At 37.5% G+C, this 20,196-nt stretch overlaps 1 protein-coding gene across 7 annotated transcripts in view; it reads left to right on the top strand.

The window, feature by feature from the left end:
- TRMT11 (tRNA methyltransferase 11 homolog) overlaps positions 1 to 20,196 on the top strand; it is a 64,528-nt gene that overhangs the window by 31,301 nt on the left and 13,031 nt on the right. For 6 of the 7 annotated variants that reach the window (XR_003512546.1, XM_027551057.1, XM_027551053.1 and 3 more), the window contains 3 exons: positions 660 to 732; positions 870 to 1,001; positions 8,073 to 8,193. Coding sequence is in view for 5 of the 7 variants with exons in the window: in XM_027551057.1 (XP_027406858.1) it covers positions 660 to 732; positions 870 to 1,001; positions 8,073 to 8,193 (326 nt within the window). In the remaining 2 variants the exon portion in view is untranslated. Of the gene's footprint in view, positions 1 to 659; positions 733 to 869; positions 1,002 to 3,073; positions 3,166 to 8,072; positions 8,194 to 20,196 lie in introns of all 7 variants that reach the window. The other variant, XR_003512547.1, reaches the window with a different exon arrangement.

Below are 20,196 nucleotides of genomic sequence, written 5' to 3'. Positions count from 1 at the left end.
TAGGGATAGGCTCTCAGATAGTCAGAGAGCATGCGTGCTCAGTCCTGTCCAACCCTTTGCAATGCCATGAGCTGCAGCCCGCCATGCTTCTCTGTCCATGGGATTATCCTAGTGAGAATAACTGGCGCAGTTTGCCATTTCCTCCTCTAGAGGACCTTCTCAACCCACAGATCAAACCTGTGCTCCTGCATTGGCAGGCAGATTCTTTACCACTGAGCCTGGGAAGCCCTAGATAGCCAGAGTACAGTTATCAATTTCAGTGAGTCCGTGCAGTACTTTAATCTGTAGTTTCTCATCCAGTTTTGTCGGTTGACCCAGTAATACTCCTTTATAGCATATTTTTCCCTGAAGTACAGTATCCAGTCTAATGTCAGGCATTGCTTTTAGTAATCATATCTTTAAGCCCTCCTTTAATTTGTAGCATTTCCACAACCTTCCTCTGTCTTTCATGACATTGACATTTTGAAGAACACAGTCACCTGCCTGCCTGCCCTCCCAGTGTTAACGAGAATGTCCCTCTCGTTTGCATTCTTAGCTGGAATATTGCACAGGTGCTGTGTCCTCAGGATGTCACATCTGGAGGCACGTGGTGTCCATCTGCTTGGCAGTGGTGATGGGGTGACTTTTGACTGTCCTTATTCCCTGTGCTTTCTCTCTAGCTCCATATGGTATTAGAGAATCTACAAGAAGAACAGGTTCACAGAAGGAAATACCAAAGGGAATAGAAAAATGGTAAGTGAATATTAAATATGATATATTACTACCTTGGGAAGAAGCATATTGCTTCTTTTTAATTAACTGAGTTTAATAGTGTTAGTTTTCAGTGGTTTTTAAGTTTTTCACTGATTCTGAAATTTTGTTTTGTCTAGTCCAGAAAGCCACGTTCCTGTTTCCTTGAGTTATCATCTGAGTGATATGTTTTTTGACCTGTTAAACTTCTCAGCAGAGACCCTTGTATTAGGTGGAAGGCTCGTCTATTGGTTACCAGTATACACACCAGAGTATGTAATAATAATAATTTTACTTTTAATTTCATTTTTATTATGGTGTTTGTGTATCTAACATGCTTTTTTTCTGTCTCTAATCATATTCAGAGTGAGTATCTTCGTGTTTAATGTGTACATGTGAACAATAGCCTTTATTTACCAACATGTTGTATAAAACAGACCCCTTTCTCTTATTGATTGAATTGCTTTGAACTTTTTATTTTACATCAGGGGTTGGCAAATTACAGCCTATGAGCCTGATATGGTCTTTAGCCTTTTTTTTTTTTGTAAAGCAGTTGAGTTAAGGCTGGTTTTTACCTTTTTAAAGGGCTGTTAGAAAGGAAAAAGGCAACGAAAAAGAATATGTGTCAGAAGCACACGTGGTCCATAAGGCTAAAATATTTACTGTCTGACCTGTAAGTGCAAAAGCTTGCCCTAGTGTTTATCACTCTTAGCTCAGGGTCTGTGTGTCAGCTGTTCATTAGCTCTTTTGCCAGGCCACAAACCTAGATAATTTTTAACAACTTAGCTCAGTGATTCATCTATTTACTGCCTGTTAGCTTTAATATATGTTGGCTCTTGTGATTGTCTTACAAAACTAAGACCAAAATAAGAGCTATGCATATAGTTAAAGCCCTGATTACGTTCAACATTAGTGGTTTGGGTTTTATTATTCAGTAATTATTAATTTTAAACAGAGCTACGTACATCAACAGTGAAAGACATGATATGTAATCTTTAGAGTTGAAAAGCAGTATTAAGCTCAAGATTTGGCTATTCAATCTGCTATAGAAATCTTTCTTAAAAATTATTTTAATTTCTATATTTACTGTATATAGTTATACAAAGAGCATTTTAGAACAGTCTTATCTCGTTTGTGTTTTTGTAGTGGTGGATGGTCTTTCAGCAGTTGGAAGCTATGCTTTTTTGTTTTTTTATAAATGTCACATTGGGAGCTACCATGCGCTAACTTTAGTCTTGCATTTTGTTTCTTGGCTAATAAAACTGTACATTTGTATCTGAACCCCTTAACACTGGGCTTCTGTTCTGTTAAGAAATTAATCGTTTCTTAATTTTAGAAATGTGAGAAGTTAATTCTAAGGAATGAAATGACTTGTCTAAAGTTTAAAGCTGACTAGTTCATTGGTTTCATTATTTCTTGTGCTGTGTTCACTTAATTCAGCATCCTGCAAAGATCTCAGGTACCTGGTATATGAAGTGATAGATGAGGTTTTATTAATATTTTCAGAAAAGAACATATTTGCTTATTTCTATGAAAAAGTGGTTTCTGCCTTAGACAAGCTAAATTCCAGCAGCAAGCTTCCTTGTGTTTTTGTTTTAATTCAAGTTTCAGGACTGAATTTTTTAAAAACTTATTTTGAAATAAATTTAAAAATTACAGAAAAGTTTCAAATACAGTACAAAAAGCTCTAATTTCTCCCCTCATCCAAATTTTCCAACTGTTCACATACACCTCCTCTGCCGTTGTTTGCTCACACATTACATTTATGCCCACTGTCATTAGTCTTTTTCGGAACTGTTTAAGAAGTTGCAGATATGATGTCCTATCACCCCTACGTATTTCATTGCATTTCTCAGTAGCAAGAGCATTCTTGTCAAATCCCCATCAAGCCCCAGAGTCTGGAAACAGCACTGACAATGCTTCTGCCCGATCCTGGACCTCTTCAGATTTTACTGATTATAGTCTCTCCAGGAAAACTGCCTTGATCCATCATGTCATTCTCCTCCAGTCTGGAACACTTCCTCAGTCTTTTCCTTATCTTTTGTGTCCTTAAGAGTTGTACAGTACGTGGCTTATATTCTGAAGGTTGACCCTTAACCAGGTCCATCTGATGTTTCTTCCGTGATCAGACTCTGGTAATGCTCTTGGTAGGAATACCACAAAAATGATACTGTGTTCTTAGTGCATTGCATTATGGGGCACACAGAAGCAGCCCCTCCTGGAGATCTTAATCATCTGGTCATGTTCTGTCAAGTGGAAAAACTTTATCATTTGTGATAAAGAAATATCAGAACTCTGATAAAGAAAGTGATTTATCATTTTCTTTTCAATATGTATGTTCCAGGGGACAGAAACCCAGGATACACCAATATCTCGTTTCATTGTTGACAACCACCATAATGATGAGTTTGCTATTCCATCATTCCTTCTGCATTTGTAAGTTGGCATTCTGCAAGGATTAGTTTCCCCTTCCCTCCCATTAATTTGTTGATTTATATTGGTATGGAGTCTTCCAATATTATTCATTGGGTTATAATTTAATTCTATCATGACTTTGTTACTCACATTGTCCTAGATTTGAACTATGAGAGTCCCTTTGAGGTAGCTGCTCTGTCATTTTGAAGTATCCTCGTTAGTTTTCGTGTTTCTTATTTTCTGGCATTTTTTTACTTTCCACTATTTTGTAGTTTATTATTTAATTATAATTGAAATTAAATGTGGCTATGAGTATGTTTTATAATTCTTTTATTGTTGTTAAGAAAAGTCAAATTGGAGGCACTTTCAACTATTTTACTATTTCTGAAGATCTTAAAAAATGGCTAGGATGTTTCTTCAGTGACGTCTCTTTTGATAGTTTTTGACAACGGGAAATTTCCAAGTCCATATAACCAAAGGGATTTTTTACAAGTAAAAAAGGAGGCAGGTTTTTAATCTTTTTTTTTTTTTTCGCTTTAGATGTTTTATCAAAGGGCAGATTTCATCCAGGCTAGGACACAAATAGGAAGACTTCTGTGGCATTTACTTCCCTGACTTACTTGTCTGAGAGTTATTTTCAGATTTTCTGATGTTCATTACTAGACTTCCATTGTGTCTTCTAACCCGAAGTGCTCTTATTAATGAACTTAATTTGTCATGAGTTTATATTAGGGAATGAACTGTTTTCACCTTTGCAGCAAACATAACCCCAAATCTTTACTGTTTCTATTAGATAAACTTAAAACTAAAGTCATCTGCGAAAGTTTGAAATATTGTTCTTGCTTTTGAATTAAACAATGTAGAATTAGTTTGGTTATGTTGTATTGTGGATATAGCTTCTTATTAGACTGGGAATAAAGAGTTCATTTTAAAACTGTGCCTTGGCACAGCTTAATTGGAAAGCTTTTGTATTTTTGGTATAGTGATGTTGGCTTTTAGTCCTGCTGTTGAATTCATTTACTCAACCAAATCCTGTTAATATGATTGAAGTTTAAAAATAAGAATTGCACATTATAATCAAGTTAAGGTATTATTTATTAAACCCAGGACATTTTGAAAGTTGTAAGGCATCATAAAAACATCACAGCTTAGTTATTTGTGAAGAATTATCAAAACTGATGATTGAAAAAGGATTTTTTTCACTGTTTAACAATTTAAATTGTGGTGAAGAAACTACTGCTCAACAAATTCTGCTTCCTCTAGATCAGATTCTTCCTGCTCTAGTATATTGGGTTTGAGGCCTGCATCAAGACACTCTGTACTCTTTATATCCTTTTACCTTTTTATTTTGTCCCCTTTGCTTGATATGCTCTTTCTTCTTTCTTCAGCTGTAAAATTCTGGTAATCTAAGGCCAGGCTTAATTGTCACGACCTCTGACCCTCCTGGCCCTTCTCAGCAGAATACATCAGTCTAGCATCTGTGCTCTTCTAGTAGTTTACTCTTATTACTCATAGAAACTTAACCACATAAAGTTACTGTTGACTCTTGGTATATGTGAGTTTATTCACAATTTCAACTATTTGTAAATGAAACTGAAGATCTGTGTAACATTCATTTGGTCAGGCCATACATTCAACTTGTGTGTTTGATGTTACAGGAGTTGCTAAGCTGTTGAGTGACTGTAGCTTCTTGCCCAGGTTCCACATATCCATATGAAACGATTAGGAACTGTGTTTCTTTGTGAAAGATGTCCTTTCATAGAAATCCAACTGCTAAGCTTGTGAAAAAATAATGACAAAGTGAAGAAGTCTGATAAAGAACTCCAGAGTAGGATTTGGGGGTAAATTTTAATTGTGATAAAATGAATTTTGTGGTGGCTCAGAGCAGTGAACAGAACATATTTTTCATTTTTCATTTGGGAAACAGAAAAAAATGATTCTTTAAATTGTTTTTAGTAAGTGCTCTAATCAGCACAAAATCTGTGTCTTGAATGGGAAGTACACCTCAAATGACATTTGGAAATGGTTAGTCTGAGGCGTGAAGATTCACAGGAAGATAAATGACTGTCAGAACTGATTGATGGAAAAGCTATGTATAAATATAGGGTTTTTTCCCCATTTTTTAAAAAAAAGTTGAAATTTAATTTGTATACCATGAAAATCACAATTTTATCTTTAAATAAGATTGAATTTGTTATAATATTGTTTCTGTTGCATATTTTGGTTTTTTTGGCCACGAGGCATGTGGAATCAGAGTTCCCCTAACCAGAGATCGAACCCACACCCCCCTAACATTGGGAAGCAAAGTCTTAACCACTGGACTGCCAAGGAAGTCCAGAAAAATCACAGTTTTTAAGTGTGCAACCCCACAGTTTTTAGCCTTGCCACAAGGTTATTTAACCATGCTGCTAAGTCACTTCAGTCATGTCCGACTCTGCGCGACCCCATAGACGGCAGCCCACCAGGCTCCGCCATCCCTGGGATTCTCCAGGCAAGAACACTGGAGTGGGTTGCCATTTCCTTCTCCAGTGCATGAAAGTGAAAAGTGAAAGTGAAGTCGCTCAGTCTTGTCCGACTCTTAGCAACCCCATGGACTTCAGCCCACCAGGCTCCTCCGTCCAGGGGATTTTCCAGGCAAGAGTCCTGGAGTGGGGTGCCATTTCCTTCTCCAATGCATGAAAGTGAAAAGTGAAAGTGAAGTCGCTCAGTTCGTGTCCGACTTTTCGCAACCCCATGGACTGCAGCCTACCAGGCTCCTCCGTCCATGACATTCTGCAGGTCTAACTCCACAATGTTTTTATCATCCCCTAAATAAACCCCGTTCACTCAAACAATGTCTCTTGCTGTTTTCCCTGCCAACCACTTATCTATCTCTGTGGATTTACCTATTCTAGCTGACCATTAACTATTTAGATTTTTAAATAGTTGCTTGTATCATAGGGGGATGGTAATAAAAACAGAATTAAGATACCATTCCATCATCATAATCTGGGCATAGTACAGATTTATAGCTCCTACTTAACAGATGGCAAACAATCCATTGGTATGAAATATATTAATAAATATATAGTAGATGATTTTAAATGCTGTTTTTTAATTTTTTTTAGTATATTTTGGAAGTACATGATTAAATTGATTGGCTCATTCAAGAGTAGTAAGTTAAAAACAAGTTTGTTAATGATGATAACCTAAATGATGTCCTTTCATGCTCAAACTCCAAGATCAAGTCAAAAAATAATCTAGAACATGTAAATATGTTTTTCTGCTGTTAAGCCAAATGCCATGACTTAGTTTTACCAGTTTAATATTATTCATGTCATAAATAATTGTATTGGTTTTGTCCTTTGATTTCTAGATTTCTCTTGGGTTTTATAATTATACAGATTATATAAGCATGAGGAATTTATATTTGTATACATTTAAGAAGCATTTTAACAATAATACCTTATTACTTTGCTGGAAAATAAGATGCTTTTCTTTAAAAAAGGGTACATTACTAAATTTGACAGTTTCAGACATCTAGAAACCCTGCTGCTTGCGAGCCTAAGGTCAGAACTGTATTTTCTTTCTGTTATCATTATTTTAGTCTGTCAACTATGATATAGAATGTATTCTTTCATATCATAAATGCTTTATATGAAGTCTCCAAATTTGACGTCAGCTGATGTTATAAGAGCACATTTTTGATTGTGTAGTTAGCATTAGAGAATTGTGGGGTGAAATGAAATCCAAAATGGTCATTACTTGTTGGAAATCCCTGAGGAAGGAGTCAGAGAATGACTTCAAGAGAATTCCTTCCACTGATAATGAAGTGAGGTGCATTATGAATGTCGTTTGGTAAGTGGGTGGTGAAGGTTCTGAGCAAGTGGTCAAGGTAGTGAGGGAGAGCTTGTTGAAGGTCACAGGGACCTAGATAAATCAGTTAGAGGGGTGGGGGAGACAGTGTTGATGTATTACAATGGGCTAACCAAGATAGTGGGTGGTCCTTTACAGGAAGTGCTGATCAGCTCCTTTCCCACCTTGGATCAGAGCTTTAAAATTTCCCATATAAGAAATGTTTGCAGAAACTATGTATCTAGAAAGGTATGAAGATTTGCAAAGAAAAAAGAAAACAAAAACTGGCAATCCCTGTGTTCTTAAAGGTGCCCATACCTAGGGAGCCCTCTCTTCTACTGTTCTTCTGAATTCTGCTCCATAACTATTTCCCCCACATTTGTTACTTGCTTCTTCTACCAAGATCAATGCCAGAAGCCAATTGGATGTCAGGTTCTGAACTCCTGCAGCTGGACTGCTGTGCTTCCTTGGTGTCCTCATCTTCATTCACCGAGTACGCTACATGGGCTGCACAGCAGCGGGTACCACCGCTCTTCATCCTGACTCTGGTTTTATTTCATGGCAGAGGATTGATGTCCTCTGTAGTGTTCTAGTGGTAGTTTGTCTCAATTATCTTTACATAACAAAGTTACTAGAGTTCTCAAGATGTCATTAAAATTTTTCAGGGACATTTCATTTTAAAGGGGAAAACATATAGTGTAGTGGACTTTATACTTGGGGAATTTATAAAAATTCCTAGCTGAATCAGTCCGTCAAGAATGTCAGAGAGTTATTGTGGTCTGTATTTGTCTTTTTGTGCTCTTTCGGTATCCTTTAGGGTCGAATTGTCATTTTGTATTTTTGTGGTTTAAATGCTTGGCATTCTTCAATAAAACGTATCTGTATTCTCTCACATTATATAGGTAAAAAAATTAAACTGCTGCTTGGTAAAAAGCAGATGGTTTATGGATTATGTGGACAGTTAGCATATGTGAAATAAAATGGTGCAGCCTATATGGGGACAAGGTCCCATTCCACACTGGATCAGCCCCCTTGATGATCCTGTGCAGGATGCACCTGTGAGTGTTCATAACCGTCAGTTCTTCTTTCTTCAGATACACCGAGGAGATGGTACCCTGGCACCCCTGCTTGAAACTCATCAGCAACTGCGAGCAGAAGCTTTCCAGTCACACATCAAGGCGCTTGATAACAATGGAAAAGGTGAAGGAATTTGAGGTAAATTATCCAAGTTTTTTTTTTTCTTCAGATAAATTCTGGAAGAATTAAACGTAGATTTTTCTAATTTCCTCTAATGAAGTTTGGTTAATGTTAGTCCTTGATTTTTTTAAGTTTTTAATGCATTCAGGAGGAGGCAAAAGTTGAACAGGTTTGTGGCATTTGGTGGGGTAAGAATAGAATATAGAAACTGAAGAATAGAAAGAATGGTTGACCTTTATTTTTCAGGCTATGTTTGTTATCCTTAGGCTAACTTAGTTATAGAACAGAGCACTGTTAATTAAACAACCAAGGTGTAACTAGCAATGTACTAGTTACCCGTTTTCTTCAAAAGCAGAACCTGCTTGACTGCAGACTTTACTGAAGAGAAAATGTCACTTTATATAAAGGAGAAGGACCCATCTGTTAGGGTCCAACATGTGTTACCTCTCTTTCGTTCTTTCTCTACCACACACAATTCATTTCAGGTTGAAAAGAAAGAACAAAACATCTGTTATTTCATACCAAGATCAGATTTGATATGAATAATGCCTCCTCATGGAGCTTAATTAAATCTGCAGAATTCATCTTGGTCTGTACAGATCTTGATTAACAACCAAAGCACTTCTACATTCACTAGAACTTGGGTAAGCCCCATGAGTGCTTTGGATCTGGAGGGCAAGCAGAAAAGAATAGAGTGTTACTGCCTGAGGATTTTGTCTTACTCATCCTTAACTCTGCATTTCATTTTTTTCATGTGCTTCACAGCTTATGGATTCTTTCACAATAATAAAGACTAATATTTATACAGTGCGTTTGCATATGTTCTACAAATTTCTTGTTTTTTTTTTTTTTCCTTTTAATTTCTATTTCCTGTCTGTCGCTAATATAGGCCCTTGTTACCATATACCTGGTTTATGCTGATAAGCTCCTAAATTACCTCTTCTTCTACTTTTCACACCTCTAGCTCTTATATGTTAAATGTGCGTGTGTTCTAAGACTCTTTGGTTGTGTCCAACTCTGTCCGACCCCATGGACTGTAGCCTGCTAGGCCTTTTCTGTCCATGAGATTCTCCAGGCAAGAATACTAGAGTGGGTTGCCATGCCCTCCTCCAGGGGGATCTTCCCAACCCAGGGATGGAATCTGCATCTCTTAAATCTCCTGCATTGACAGGCAGCTTTGGTATCACCAGCGCCACCTGTGAAGCTCTATATGTTAAATAAATCTTCCTAAAACACTGCATTTGTTAGGTGACTTCTTTCTGCAGGAATTTTAGTGACCGATTTTTATTACAGAGTAAGGTTCAGAATCTTCAGTATGACATTTTTCTCAATAATTGGGCTTTAGTATCAGGGCATTTCTGAAAGCTAAGCTGTGTGTATATGCACACATATATATGTGTGTATCAGTTCAGTTCAGTCACTCAGTTGAATCCAACTCCTTGCGACCCCATGGACTGCAGCACGCCAGGCCTCCCTTTCCATCACCAACTCCTGGAGTTTACTCAAACTCATGTCCATTACTGAGTCAGTGATGCCATCCAACCATCTCTTCCTCTGTCGTCCCCTTCTCCTCCTGCCTTCAATCTTTTCCAGCATCAGCGTCTTTTCAAATGAGTCAGCTCTTCGCATCAGGTGGCCAAAGTATTGGAGTTTCAGCTTCAGCATCAGGACTGATCTCCTTTAGGATGGACTGGTTTGATGTCCCTGAAGTCCAAGGGACTCTCAAGAGTCTTCTCCAACACCACAGTTCAAAAGCATCAATTCTTTGGCGCTCAGCTTTCTTCACAGTCCAACTCTTCACATCCATACATGACTACTGGAAAAACCATAGCTTTGACTAGACATAACTTTGCTGGCAAAGTAATATCTCAGCTTTTGAATATGCTATCTAGGTTGGTCATAACTTTTCTTCCAAGGAACAAGTGTCTTTTTATTTCATAGCTGCAATCACCATCTGCAGTGATTCTGGAGCCCCCCAAAATAAAGTCTGTCACTGTTTCCACTGTTTCCCCATCTATTTGCCATGAAGTGATGGGACCAGATGCCATGATTTTAGTTTTCTGAATGTTGAGCTTTAAGCCAACTTTTTCACTCTCCCCTTTCACTTTTATCGAGAGGCTCTTTAGTTCTTCTTTGCTTTTTTTGCCGTAAGGGTGGTGTCATCTGCATTTCTGAGGTTATTGGTATTTCTCCCAGCAATCTTGATTCCAATTTGTGCTTCATCCAGCCCAGTGTTTCTCATGATGTACTCTGCATATAAGTTAAATAAGGGTGACAATATACAGCCTTGACATACTCCTTTCCTGATTTGGAACTGGTCTGTTCCATGTCCAGTTCTAACAGTTGCTTCTTGACCTGCATACAGATTTCTCAAGAGTCAGGTCAAGTGGTCTGGTGTTCCCATCTCTTTCAGAATTTTCCAGAGCTTGTTGTGGTCCACACAGTCAAAGGCTTTGGCGTAGTCAATAAAGCAGAAATAGATGTTTTTCTGGAACTCTCTTGCTTTTTCCATGATCCAGTGGATGTTGGCAATTTGATCTCTGGTTCCTCTACCTTTTCTAAATCCAGCTTGAATATCTGGAAGTTCACAGTTCATGTACTGCTGAAGCCTGGCTTGTAGAATTTTGAGCATTACTTTACTAGCGTGTGAGATGAGTGCAATTGTGTGGTAGTTTGAGCATTCTTTGACATTGCCTTTGTTTGGGATTGGAATGAAAACTGACCTTTTCCAGTCCTGTGGCCACTGCTGAGTTTTCCAAATTTGCTGGCATATTGATTGCAGTACTTTCCCAGCATCATCTTTTAGGATTTGAAATATCTCAACTGGAATTCCATCACCTCCACTAGCTTTGTTCATAGTGATACTTCCTAAGGCCCACTTGACTTCACACTCCAGGATGTCTGGCGCTAGGTTGAGTGATCACACCAACGTGATTATCTGTGTCATGAAAATCTTTTTTGTACAGTTCTGTGTATTCTTGCCACCTCTTCTTAATATCTTCTGTTTCTGTTAGGTTTGTACCATTTCCGTCCTTTATTGTGTGCATCTTTGCATATATGTATTACATCTTTATCCATTCATCCGTCAGTGATAGATTACTTCTATATGTTGGCTATTGTAAATAATACTGCCTTGAATGTGGGGTTGTATATATCTTTTCTGATTAGTGTTTTCATTTTCTTAAGATAAATTCCTAGAAGTGGAATTGCTGGTTCCTGTGGTAGTTCTGTTTTTAATTTGCAGGATCTTCATACTGTTTTCCATTGGAGAAGGAAATGGCAACCTACTCCAGAACTCTTGCCTAGAGAATCCCGTGGACAGAGGAACCTGGTGGGCTGCTGTCCGTGGGGTTGCACAGAGTCAGACATGACTGAAGTGACTTAGCATGCATGCATGCATTGGAGAAGGCAATGGCAGCCCATTCCAGTGTTCTTGCCTGGAGAATCCCAGGGACAGAGGAGCCTCATGGGCTGCTGTCCGTGGGGTCGCACAGAGTCAGACATGACTGAAGTGACTTAGCATACATGCATGCATTGGAGAAGGCAGTGGCAGCCCACTCCAGTGTTCTTGCCTGGAGAATCCCAGGGACAGGGGAGCTTCATGGTCTGCTGTCCGTGGGGTTGCACAGAATTGGACACAACTGAAGTGACTTAGCATGCATGCATGCATTGGAGAAGGAAATGCAGCCCACTCCAGTGTTCTTGCCTGGAGAATCCCAGGGACAGGGGAGCTTCATGGTCTGCTGTCCGTGGGGTTGCACAGAATTGGACACAACTGAAGTGACTTAGCATGCATGCATGCATTGGAGAAGGAAATGCAGCCCACTCCAGTGTTCTTACCTGGAGAATCCCAGGGACGGGGGAGCCTGGTGGGCTGCCGCCTGTGGGGTCACACAGAGTCGGACACGACTGAAGTGATTTAGCAGCAGGAGCAGACTGTTTTCCATAGTGGCTGCACTAGTTTACCTTCCTTCCAACAAAGCACACAGGTTCCCTTCTGTTTGTATCCTCACCAACACTTGTTATTTCCTTTGAAAAATGGCTATTCTAACAGGTGTGAGATGTTACCTGGTTGTGGTTTTGATTTGCATTTCCCTGATTAGTCATGTTGAGCATCTTTTCAGGTATCCATTGTCTATGTGTTGTCTTTCAGCTCTTTGGGTTTTTGGTTTTTTTTGGCAATTCCATACAAATTTTAGAATTGTTACATTTCTTTGAAAAATACCGTTGGAATTTTGATAGGGATTGCACTGAACCTGTAGCATGGACGTTATAACAATATTAAATTTTCCAGTCCATGAGTATGGAATACCTTTCTATTTGTGTTCTCTTTAGTTTCTTTCATCAGTGTCATAGTTTTCAGATCTTTTACCTCCTTGGTTAAATGTATTCCTAGGTATTTTCTTCTTGATGTAATTGTAAATGGGATTGTTCTCTTAATTTCTGTTTCTGATAGTTTGTTAGTATATAGAAATACAACTTATTTTTGTATATTGATTTGTGTATTCTGCAGCTTTACTGTATCTGAAACGTCACAGTTTATTATCTCTAACAGTTTTTAGTGGAGCCTTTAGGGTTTTGTATATATATTATCACATCATCTACAAATAGTGACAGTTTTACTTTTTCCTTTCCATTTTGGATGCCTTTTATTTCTTGTTCTTGCCTAATTGCTTTGGTTAGCACTTTCAATACTGAATTGAATAAAATTGTCAAGAGTGGGCATCCTTGTCTTGATCTTAGAAGACAAGCTTTAAGCTTTTCACTCTTGAGTGTAGGCTTATCATACCTGGCCTTTATTATGTTGAGGTACATTCCCTATATACCTGCTTTGTTGACAGGTTTTTTTTTTTTTAAATCATAAATGGATGTTGAATTTTGTCAGGTGCTTTTTCTGTATCTATTGAGATGATCATATGATTTTTATTCTTTTGTTAATGTGGTGTATCATGTTGATTGATCTGTATTAAACTGTTGCATCCCTGAAACTGTTGCATCAATCCCACGTGTTCATGGTATATGATTCTTTTAATGTATTGTTGAGTTTGGTTCAGTAATATTTTGTTAAGGAGTTGTGTATCTGTGTTCATGAAGGATATAGCCTGTAATTTCTTTTGCTGTGGTATCCTTGTCTGGTTACAGCTGGGCTTGTAGAATGAGTTTGGAATTGTTCCCTCATCTTCTATATTTTGAATAGTTTGAAAAAGTTGGTATTAATTCTTGTTTGAATGCTTGGTAGAAATCACCGAATGAAGCTCTCTGGTCCTCTGCTTTTGTATGTTGAGAAGCTTTTGATTACTAATGCAATCTTCATTGATTTCCCTGCTGGCTCAGATGGTAAAGAATCCTCTTGTAGTACAGAAGACCAGGGTTTGATCCCTGAGTAAGGAAGATCCCCTGGAGAAGGGGATGGCTGTGCTGTGCTATGCTTAGTTGCTCAGTTGTATCTGACTCTTTGCGACCCCATGGACTGTAGCCCGCCAGGCTTCTCTGTCCATGGGGATTCTCCAGGCAAGAATATTGGAGTGGTTTGCCATGCCTTCCTCCAGGGGAACTTCCCAACCCAGTGATCGAACCCAGGTCTCCCACATTGGAGGTGGATTCTTTACTGTCTGAGTCACCAGGGAAGCCCAGGGAATGGCTCCCCAGTCCAATATTCTTGCCAGGAGAATTCCATAGACAGAGGAGCTTGGTGGGCTGCAGTTTATGGGGTTGCAGAGTCAGACACGACTGAGCGACTAACACTTTGACTGTCACTTTTTCAGTCTCTATTAGTAATTGGTCTGTTCAGATTTTGTTTGTCCTCATGACTCAGTCTTAGAAGGAATTTCTAGGAATTTGTTAGAATTCTTTAGAAGTCTTTCTAAGAATTTATCCTATTTCTTCTAGATTGTATAATTTGTTGGCATGTAAATGTTAACAGTGGTCTCTTGTCCTTTCTTTTTCCCCTGTGGTGTCAGTTTCAAGTCTCTTCTTTCAATTCTGATTTTACTTATTTGAGCCTTTTTTATTTTTAATGAGTCTGGCTAAAGGCTTACCAGTTTTTATCTTTTCAAGGAACCGGCTCTTAATGTCATTTATCTTTTCTATTATCCTTTTAGTCTCTATTTCATTTATTTCTGCTCTGACCTGTATTTCCTTCTACTCTGGGCTTTGGTCCTCTTTTTCTAGTTTGTTGAGGTATAAAGTTAGGTTGTTTATTTAATGCTTATTTTAATATGTTTGAAAAATTAACATTACCAATAGATTTTTCAGTTTTAAGTCTTGATATTAGAAAGTACAGTGAATGACATCAGCAATTGTTACTTCGTGGCCTCTGTAAAAAGTACACCGTATGACAGTTATGAAGACTTGAAGCAGTGATTCTAAAGAACTGGAAGAACAGTCTAGAGAAAAGGCTTAAGAATTAATGGAGCTACATGATAAGCCAGTCATTTCTGTTTTAATGACAGAATTAAGACCCATTGTGGACCATTTCACGTTTGCTTTCCTCCGAGTTTAATTTGTTTAAGAAAGTCTGGTATTTTTTGGATAGATTTATATTTCCCCAAGCAAATTTGATACACAGAAGAGGAAATAGAGGATGATCTAAAGATGCTTCTGAGAATATTTCTGCTATCTAAAAATAAAGGCAGTCTTCTGAGATATTTTTAATATTTAATATTTTACTTTTGTCCTTTTAAATTAATTTATAAAGTAAGGAAATCCTGTTGCTCGAGTAATTTTTTGAAATGGCCTTCCCTTTATAAGATCAAATTTAATCAGTGAGTTTTAATTTGCATGGAGTTTATTATAACTGAAATTATTTTGTCATGTTGAATTAGTCATGTTTGGCTTTTAATTAATTGCTTCATTTCTACCTTCTGTTTGTATGGAGAGGAGTGTATATAATTGCAGCAAGATCCCAGTCCTTTATAATGAAAGTGATGACATAAAATTGTCAAACAGTTCTCATGTACATCTAACGAATTATTCTTGACCTTGTTCAGTGTTGTTGACTTTGGCAGTGGAAGACTATTAATTTTAGATTTTTACACTTTTGTATACTGTGTCTCTTCATTTTTGATTTGTCACTTGTTAGGATTAACTTCAGTATAACTCTTGGCCCAGCTGATATGTTGTTATAAAGTGTTCTCCCTCTCCCCCCATTTAAAATGTAAACATAAGTTATAAATGTAAAAAATATCTAAAGAGTATAGATAAGTCATAAAATTTTGTATCTGTATTGTATGTTTTTTTAGACTTACTGAACATTGGTAGTAAGGAAGAAAATTCTTGCTGACTGTGTTAAAATATGAAAATGCATGCTAAGAAAAGCCAGTTTTTGTCATTATTCCCTGTTGCTATAATCTGAAAGCTAAATGAATGACAAATAGCCCTTTTATAAGGCTTTATTTTTTGCAGCAGTTTCACATCAATTTGACCTTCTTATTGTTGCATATGGTTAGAGATGAGGAAGTGCCCAAGGCCCTAGCCCAGTCCGCTTAAGTAGGAAGTACCCAGTTTGAGACCAAAACTCCTCCTTTGCACCTGAAATTCTATATCCTTTTTTCAGCATCATGTTGCCTCTTTACCAAAACACAATCCTGCCTTTAGAATATGCCAAGATTAAAAGGCAGACATTCTTGAGTGGCATGTTACAAGTTTCTTTTCTCATGCCTCATGTGGCTGTGGTAGAATGTGATTTGTTGTACTACATCTTATTTTTCCTGCTGATACAACGTGTAGTCAATGCTGCCATATGTAGTTGTGGTCACAGTGGTTACTTGTATAAAACATTTTTCTCATATAAAATTCATAGGAGAAAAATGCTGATCTCTTGAGTTATCCTGGAGAAGGCCAGGGCAACCCACTCCAGTACTCTTGCCTGGAAAATCCCATGGATGGAGGAGCCTGGTAGGCTGCAGTCCATGGGGTCTTGAAGAGTGGGACATGACTGAGCGACTTCACTTTCACTTTTCACTTTCATTCATTGAAGAAGGAAATGGCAACCCACTCCAGTGTTCTTGAATCCCAGGGGCGGTGGAGCCTGGTGGGCTGCCGTCTATGGGTCGCACAGAGTCGGACACGACTGAAGCGACTTAGCAGCAGCAGCAGCTAGAGTTATCCAGAAGACTACGAGTGCGGTAGTTTCTCTTTAGTGAAAATTACCCAAAATAATACTCTGTGTTCTATACCAGTGTACTTGGACAGGCGAATGTGTACCCAAGGCAGCCATTTTCAAGATCTCCTTGAAATTTTTTTTTAAACATTCATACAACTTTTACATGCTATAGAAGTACTTAGTTAAATATAAGAAAATTATCTTAAATTGCCATCACACTAAATAGGCCTCATATGCCCTATTTTGGAGCAGGAAATGGCAACCTACTCCAGTATTCCTGCCTGGAAAATTCCATGGATGGAGGAGCCTGGTAGGCTATGGTCCATGGGGTCGCAAAGAGTCAGACACAACTGAGCGACTTCATTTTCTTTCTTTCTATAGTTCCTTTTCGAGAAGGAAATGGCAACCCACTCCAGTGTTCTTGCCTGGAGAATCCCATGGACAGAGGGGCCTGGTGGGCTACAGTCTATGGGGTTGTAAAGAGTTGGACACGACTAAGCAACTAACACACATGCCCTAGTTATTTGTGGCTTATTTACTTGACATCCTGCCTTACCCTGCTGGTGATTTGAAAAGCACTGAAGTATGGGTAAATTAATCTTAGATATCACGGACATTAATTTAGACTAAAGTTATAGTGTGAGTCAGTTGTCATTTTTTTTTTTTTTTAGTAGCTAGGCAGTATAGTTCACATGACTTAAAAGAGAATATTGGGAGGTCATAGTAGCAGGTGATGAAAGTTAATGTAATTTTTTATTTTGGACCAAATGAAAGAGTCCCGTAACATGAAGCCTATGAATGCTTCATTAATCATAATGGAAGGTGGCCAAAACCGAAAGACTTGACTCAAGGACTGAAAGATGTTAAAGCTGTGGAGGGAGAAAAGAGCCATTAACATACCACTAACAACAACAGTGTTTTAAATGAGGAGGAGAGAGAGGAGAAACTGAGGTCACTTGTTTGAGAAGGTGACTTACGGATGGCTTGAAGTGGAAGAAGTTTGACTGTATAAGTAGTTGGCATATTAGAATGACAGTAGTGTCGCTAATCATAAACTCTGGCGTTCTGCTGACTTCATGCCTGCACCTGTTTCCATGATGTATTACCCTCTCCCAGGATCAGTGTTGTTAGCTGTTTTTCCTTAGGCAGCCATTTGAATTAAAGGTTGTCTCTTCCTGTTTCTGAAATACTTTGTTTTTTGCCTATCCCTTGCCAGGGTGATTGGGTATTTTCCTTTCGATCAGAGAGGAAAGATTAAAAATTAGGTATGAAGTATTTCGATCTTAAGCCTAGTGGGAAATAGATGCTACTTCGTTTATCAGTGACAAAAATAAGACAAAATGACGCTAAGAATGTGATCGTGGAATATGAACTCAGTCTGAGTCTTAGTACAATACAGTATTCATTAGCATCAAAATGTGTGTGTGTGTGTGTGTGTGTGAGAGAGAGAGAGAGAGAGAGAGGTCAAGGAACAGAGGTGGAGAGAGAATCTTCCAAATTATTTTGCATTAGAAATCAAAAGGAAGCTATTTGTATTAGTTTTAAATTATAGTTCAACTTGAGGTGTTTACAAAAGGCTTATAACCACACATAGAAGCCTGATGATGCTATATATCATATTGTATTAATTCAGCTTTAAGGATCATGACATCTACTTACAAAGTGAATTACTTTTGCTATTAATGGTAGTTTCCCTTGAATTTAAATTTTAGAGAGTCATCATTTGACTTTTTCTTTTATATTTCTGCAAACAAATGACTTTGCCAGACTGGATTTTCTGTTAAATTAATCCTATCACAATATTTTGAAATTACTGTTTCTGGTAAACCAGGTAAAAACAAAACTCTGTCCCCTACTACCTCCAAGAAGGAATCATTTAAGATATCTGGGTCTTTCTACTTAACGATGCTACTTGGATATAATTCTCTTATTTGTAGGAAAAAGCAGTTCTCTGATGGCAGAGGGAGCATTCGTCTTAATGTTCCAGCTCTAATGTTCATATTTTCAAACCATGACAGTAAAACAGTCTTTAATGTATTGCTCTTACAGAATCTTAGGCAGAGGTCATTTGCAAAATATAAAGTGTGATCTGGGAGTCCAAGGCATGAATGGTTTAGGGAAATGAGAAGTGTATGTTCAGAGTCAGCATAATCCTCTGGAGCTTTTTTTTAATAATTCTCAAATGACACATTTTCTATTTTTTGTATTTTTATTTATCATATGGTTATTTAATTTATTATAATTCTCAAATGACACATTTTCTGTTTTTTGTATTTTTGTTTATCGTATGGTTATTTAATTTAGAATTGTCTTTTTAGTATTTTTCAAATTCAGACACAAACTTGTCTTCTCACCGTATGACCCACCAAGAACCTAACCCTGAAATTTAATATGTATTTTTTTGCCCAAATCCTAAGGGTACAGTTTAATGAATAATTATAAAGTAAACATTTCTGTAGCGACCACCAAGGTCAAAATTATGGAGTATTGGAGCACCCCACTTTTGTGGCTCTTTTTGGTCATAAACACCTCCTCCCACAGGTATAAGCACTAATCTGACTCTAACGGTAATCATTTCCTTGCTTTCTTTTGTAATATTATCGCTATCCAGTTCATTGCTAAGCAAAATAATTCTTTGTTTTTGATCTTTATATATATAAATGCACATGTATTTTTATTAATTTTCCTTTTAATGGGTTGTGATGGTTTTAAAAAGTCACCTAGGAGATGAGTGTCTCCACATTAAAACAGTTTGTATGTGCATGTCTGTGCATGCTTTGGTCTGTGACTCATCCTTTGCTGCTTAAAATAAGTAAGATTCTTCTTAACTGTAATTAACTATTAGATAGAGTAACTAATAAGTTGTCATTAGATTTTTATCCTGTGCTTTGGCCTGTATTTTAATGTTTGGGGTTAAGTTTTGAATTTTATGAAGTTACAGGTTTTAGTGGTGAGCATATAGAATATACTCATAGTTCTGTATCATCATGATAGCACAGATATCCATGATGGGTTTTTTGGTGTTTTTTTACAGTTAGAAGTTATGTGTTGAGTGCCAGATGTCAAAGTTCAGTCACTGAATGTCACTCATTTTCAGAACTCTAGCTATAAAGAGTTTTTTAATATATTAAAATATTTTACCAGATTTTAGGTAACTTAATGCCGTACAGAGTAATTTTTTTTTTACAAGTATCGATTATATGTGAACACCTAATTTAGGGAGGAAGATTTCCAACCCTTACCTTGTTCCCATTAAGAGTAATGCTAGAAGTTTCCCTTAATAGTATTGGATGCCAGACTTTTGACCTGCTTGTCCTTGGTTTGGAAATGGCCTAGTGCTGTTTATAGTTGTATAACTTTAGCACAAGTGGTTTCTATAGCTACTGTCCAGTACCAGATGTAGAACAGTGGGAAGCTTTGATAAGGGGAGCAAGGATTTTTAAACAAAAGCCGGACATGGGTAATTACCCTGAAGCTGAACTGAGGTCCATTATATTCAGCACTATCATTTACTTTTCATTTCACTCTCTGCTCATTATAAGAAGGAAAATCTATTGACTCTTTTCTCTTCCATCTCTTTGCCTTCTTCCTCTCACCTTATTAAAGAATGTATATTATACCTTTAATCTGTTGCCTGAATCCAGAAGTTGGTCTTGACAAAATTAGGTGAGCATCACCAGTTTGGCTTTTATTATGATGACAGCATCATTGGTTTCCACTTATCAAAGAATAAGTTTCATAAGCCATTTGTATCAAGTGTTTGCAGTGAGACTGCTGTGTTATATAAACTGCTGCCACTTTGAGAATATAAATGACTTAAGGTTAATACTAGTGAGGTAGAAAAAATCATTATCTCATTATCAGGAATTGTCAGTTAAGTAAAAGGACAACTTAAACCTGACCTATAATTAAAATAG

Source organism: Bos indicus x Bos taurus, chromosome 9 (genome assembly GCF_003369695.1).
Source record: "Bos indicus x Bos taurus breed Angus x Brahman F1 hybrid chromosome 9, Bos_hybrid_MaternalHap_v2.0, whole genome shotgun sequence".
Taxonomy (NCBI): Eukaryota; Metazoa; Chordata; class Mammalia; order Artiodactyla; family Bovidae; genus Bos; species Bos indicus x Bos taurus.
Note: the sequence above shows the minus strand (reverse complement) of the source record. Positions and strands in the feature narration are given on the sequence as shown.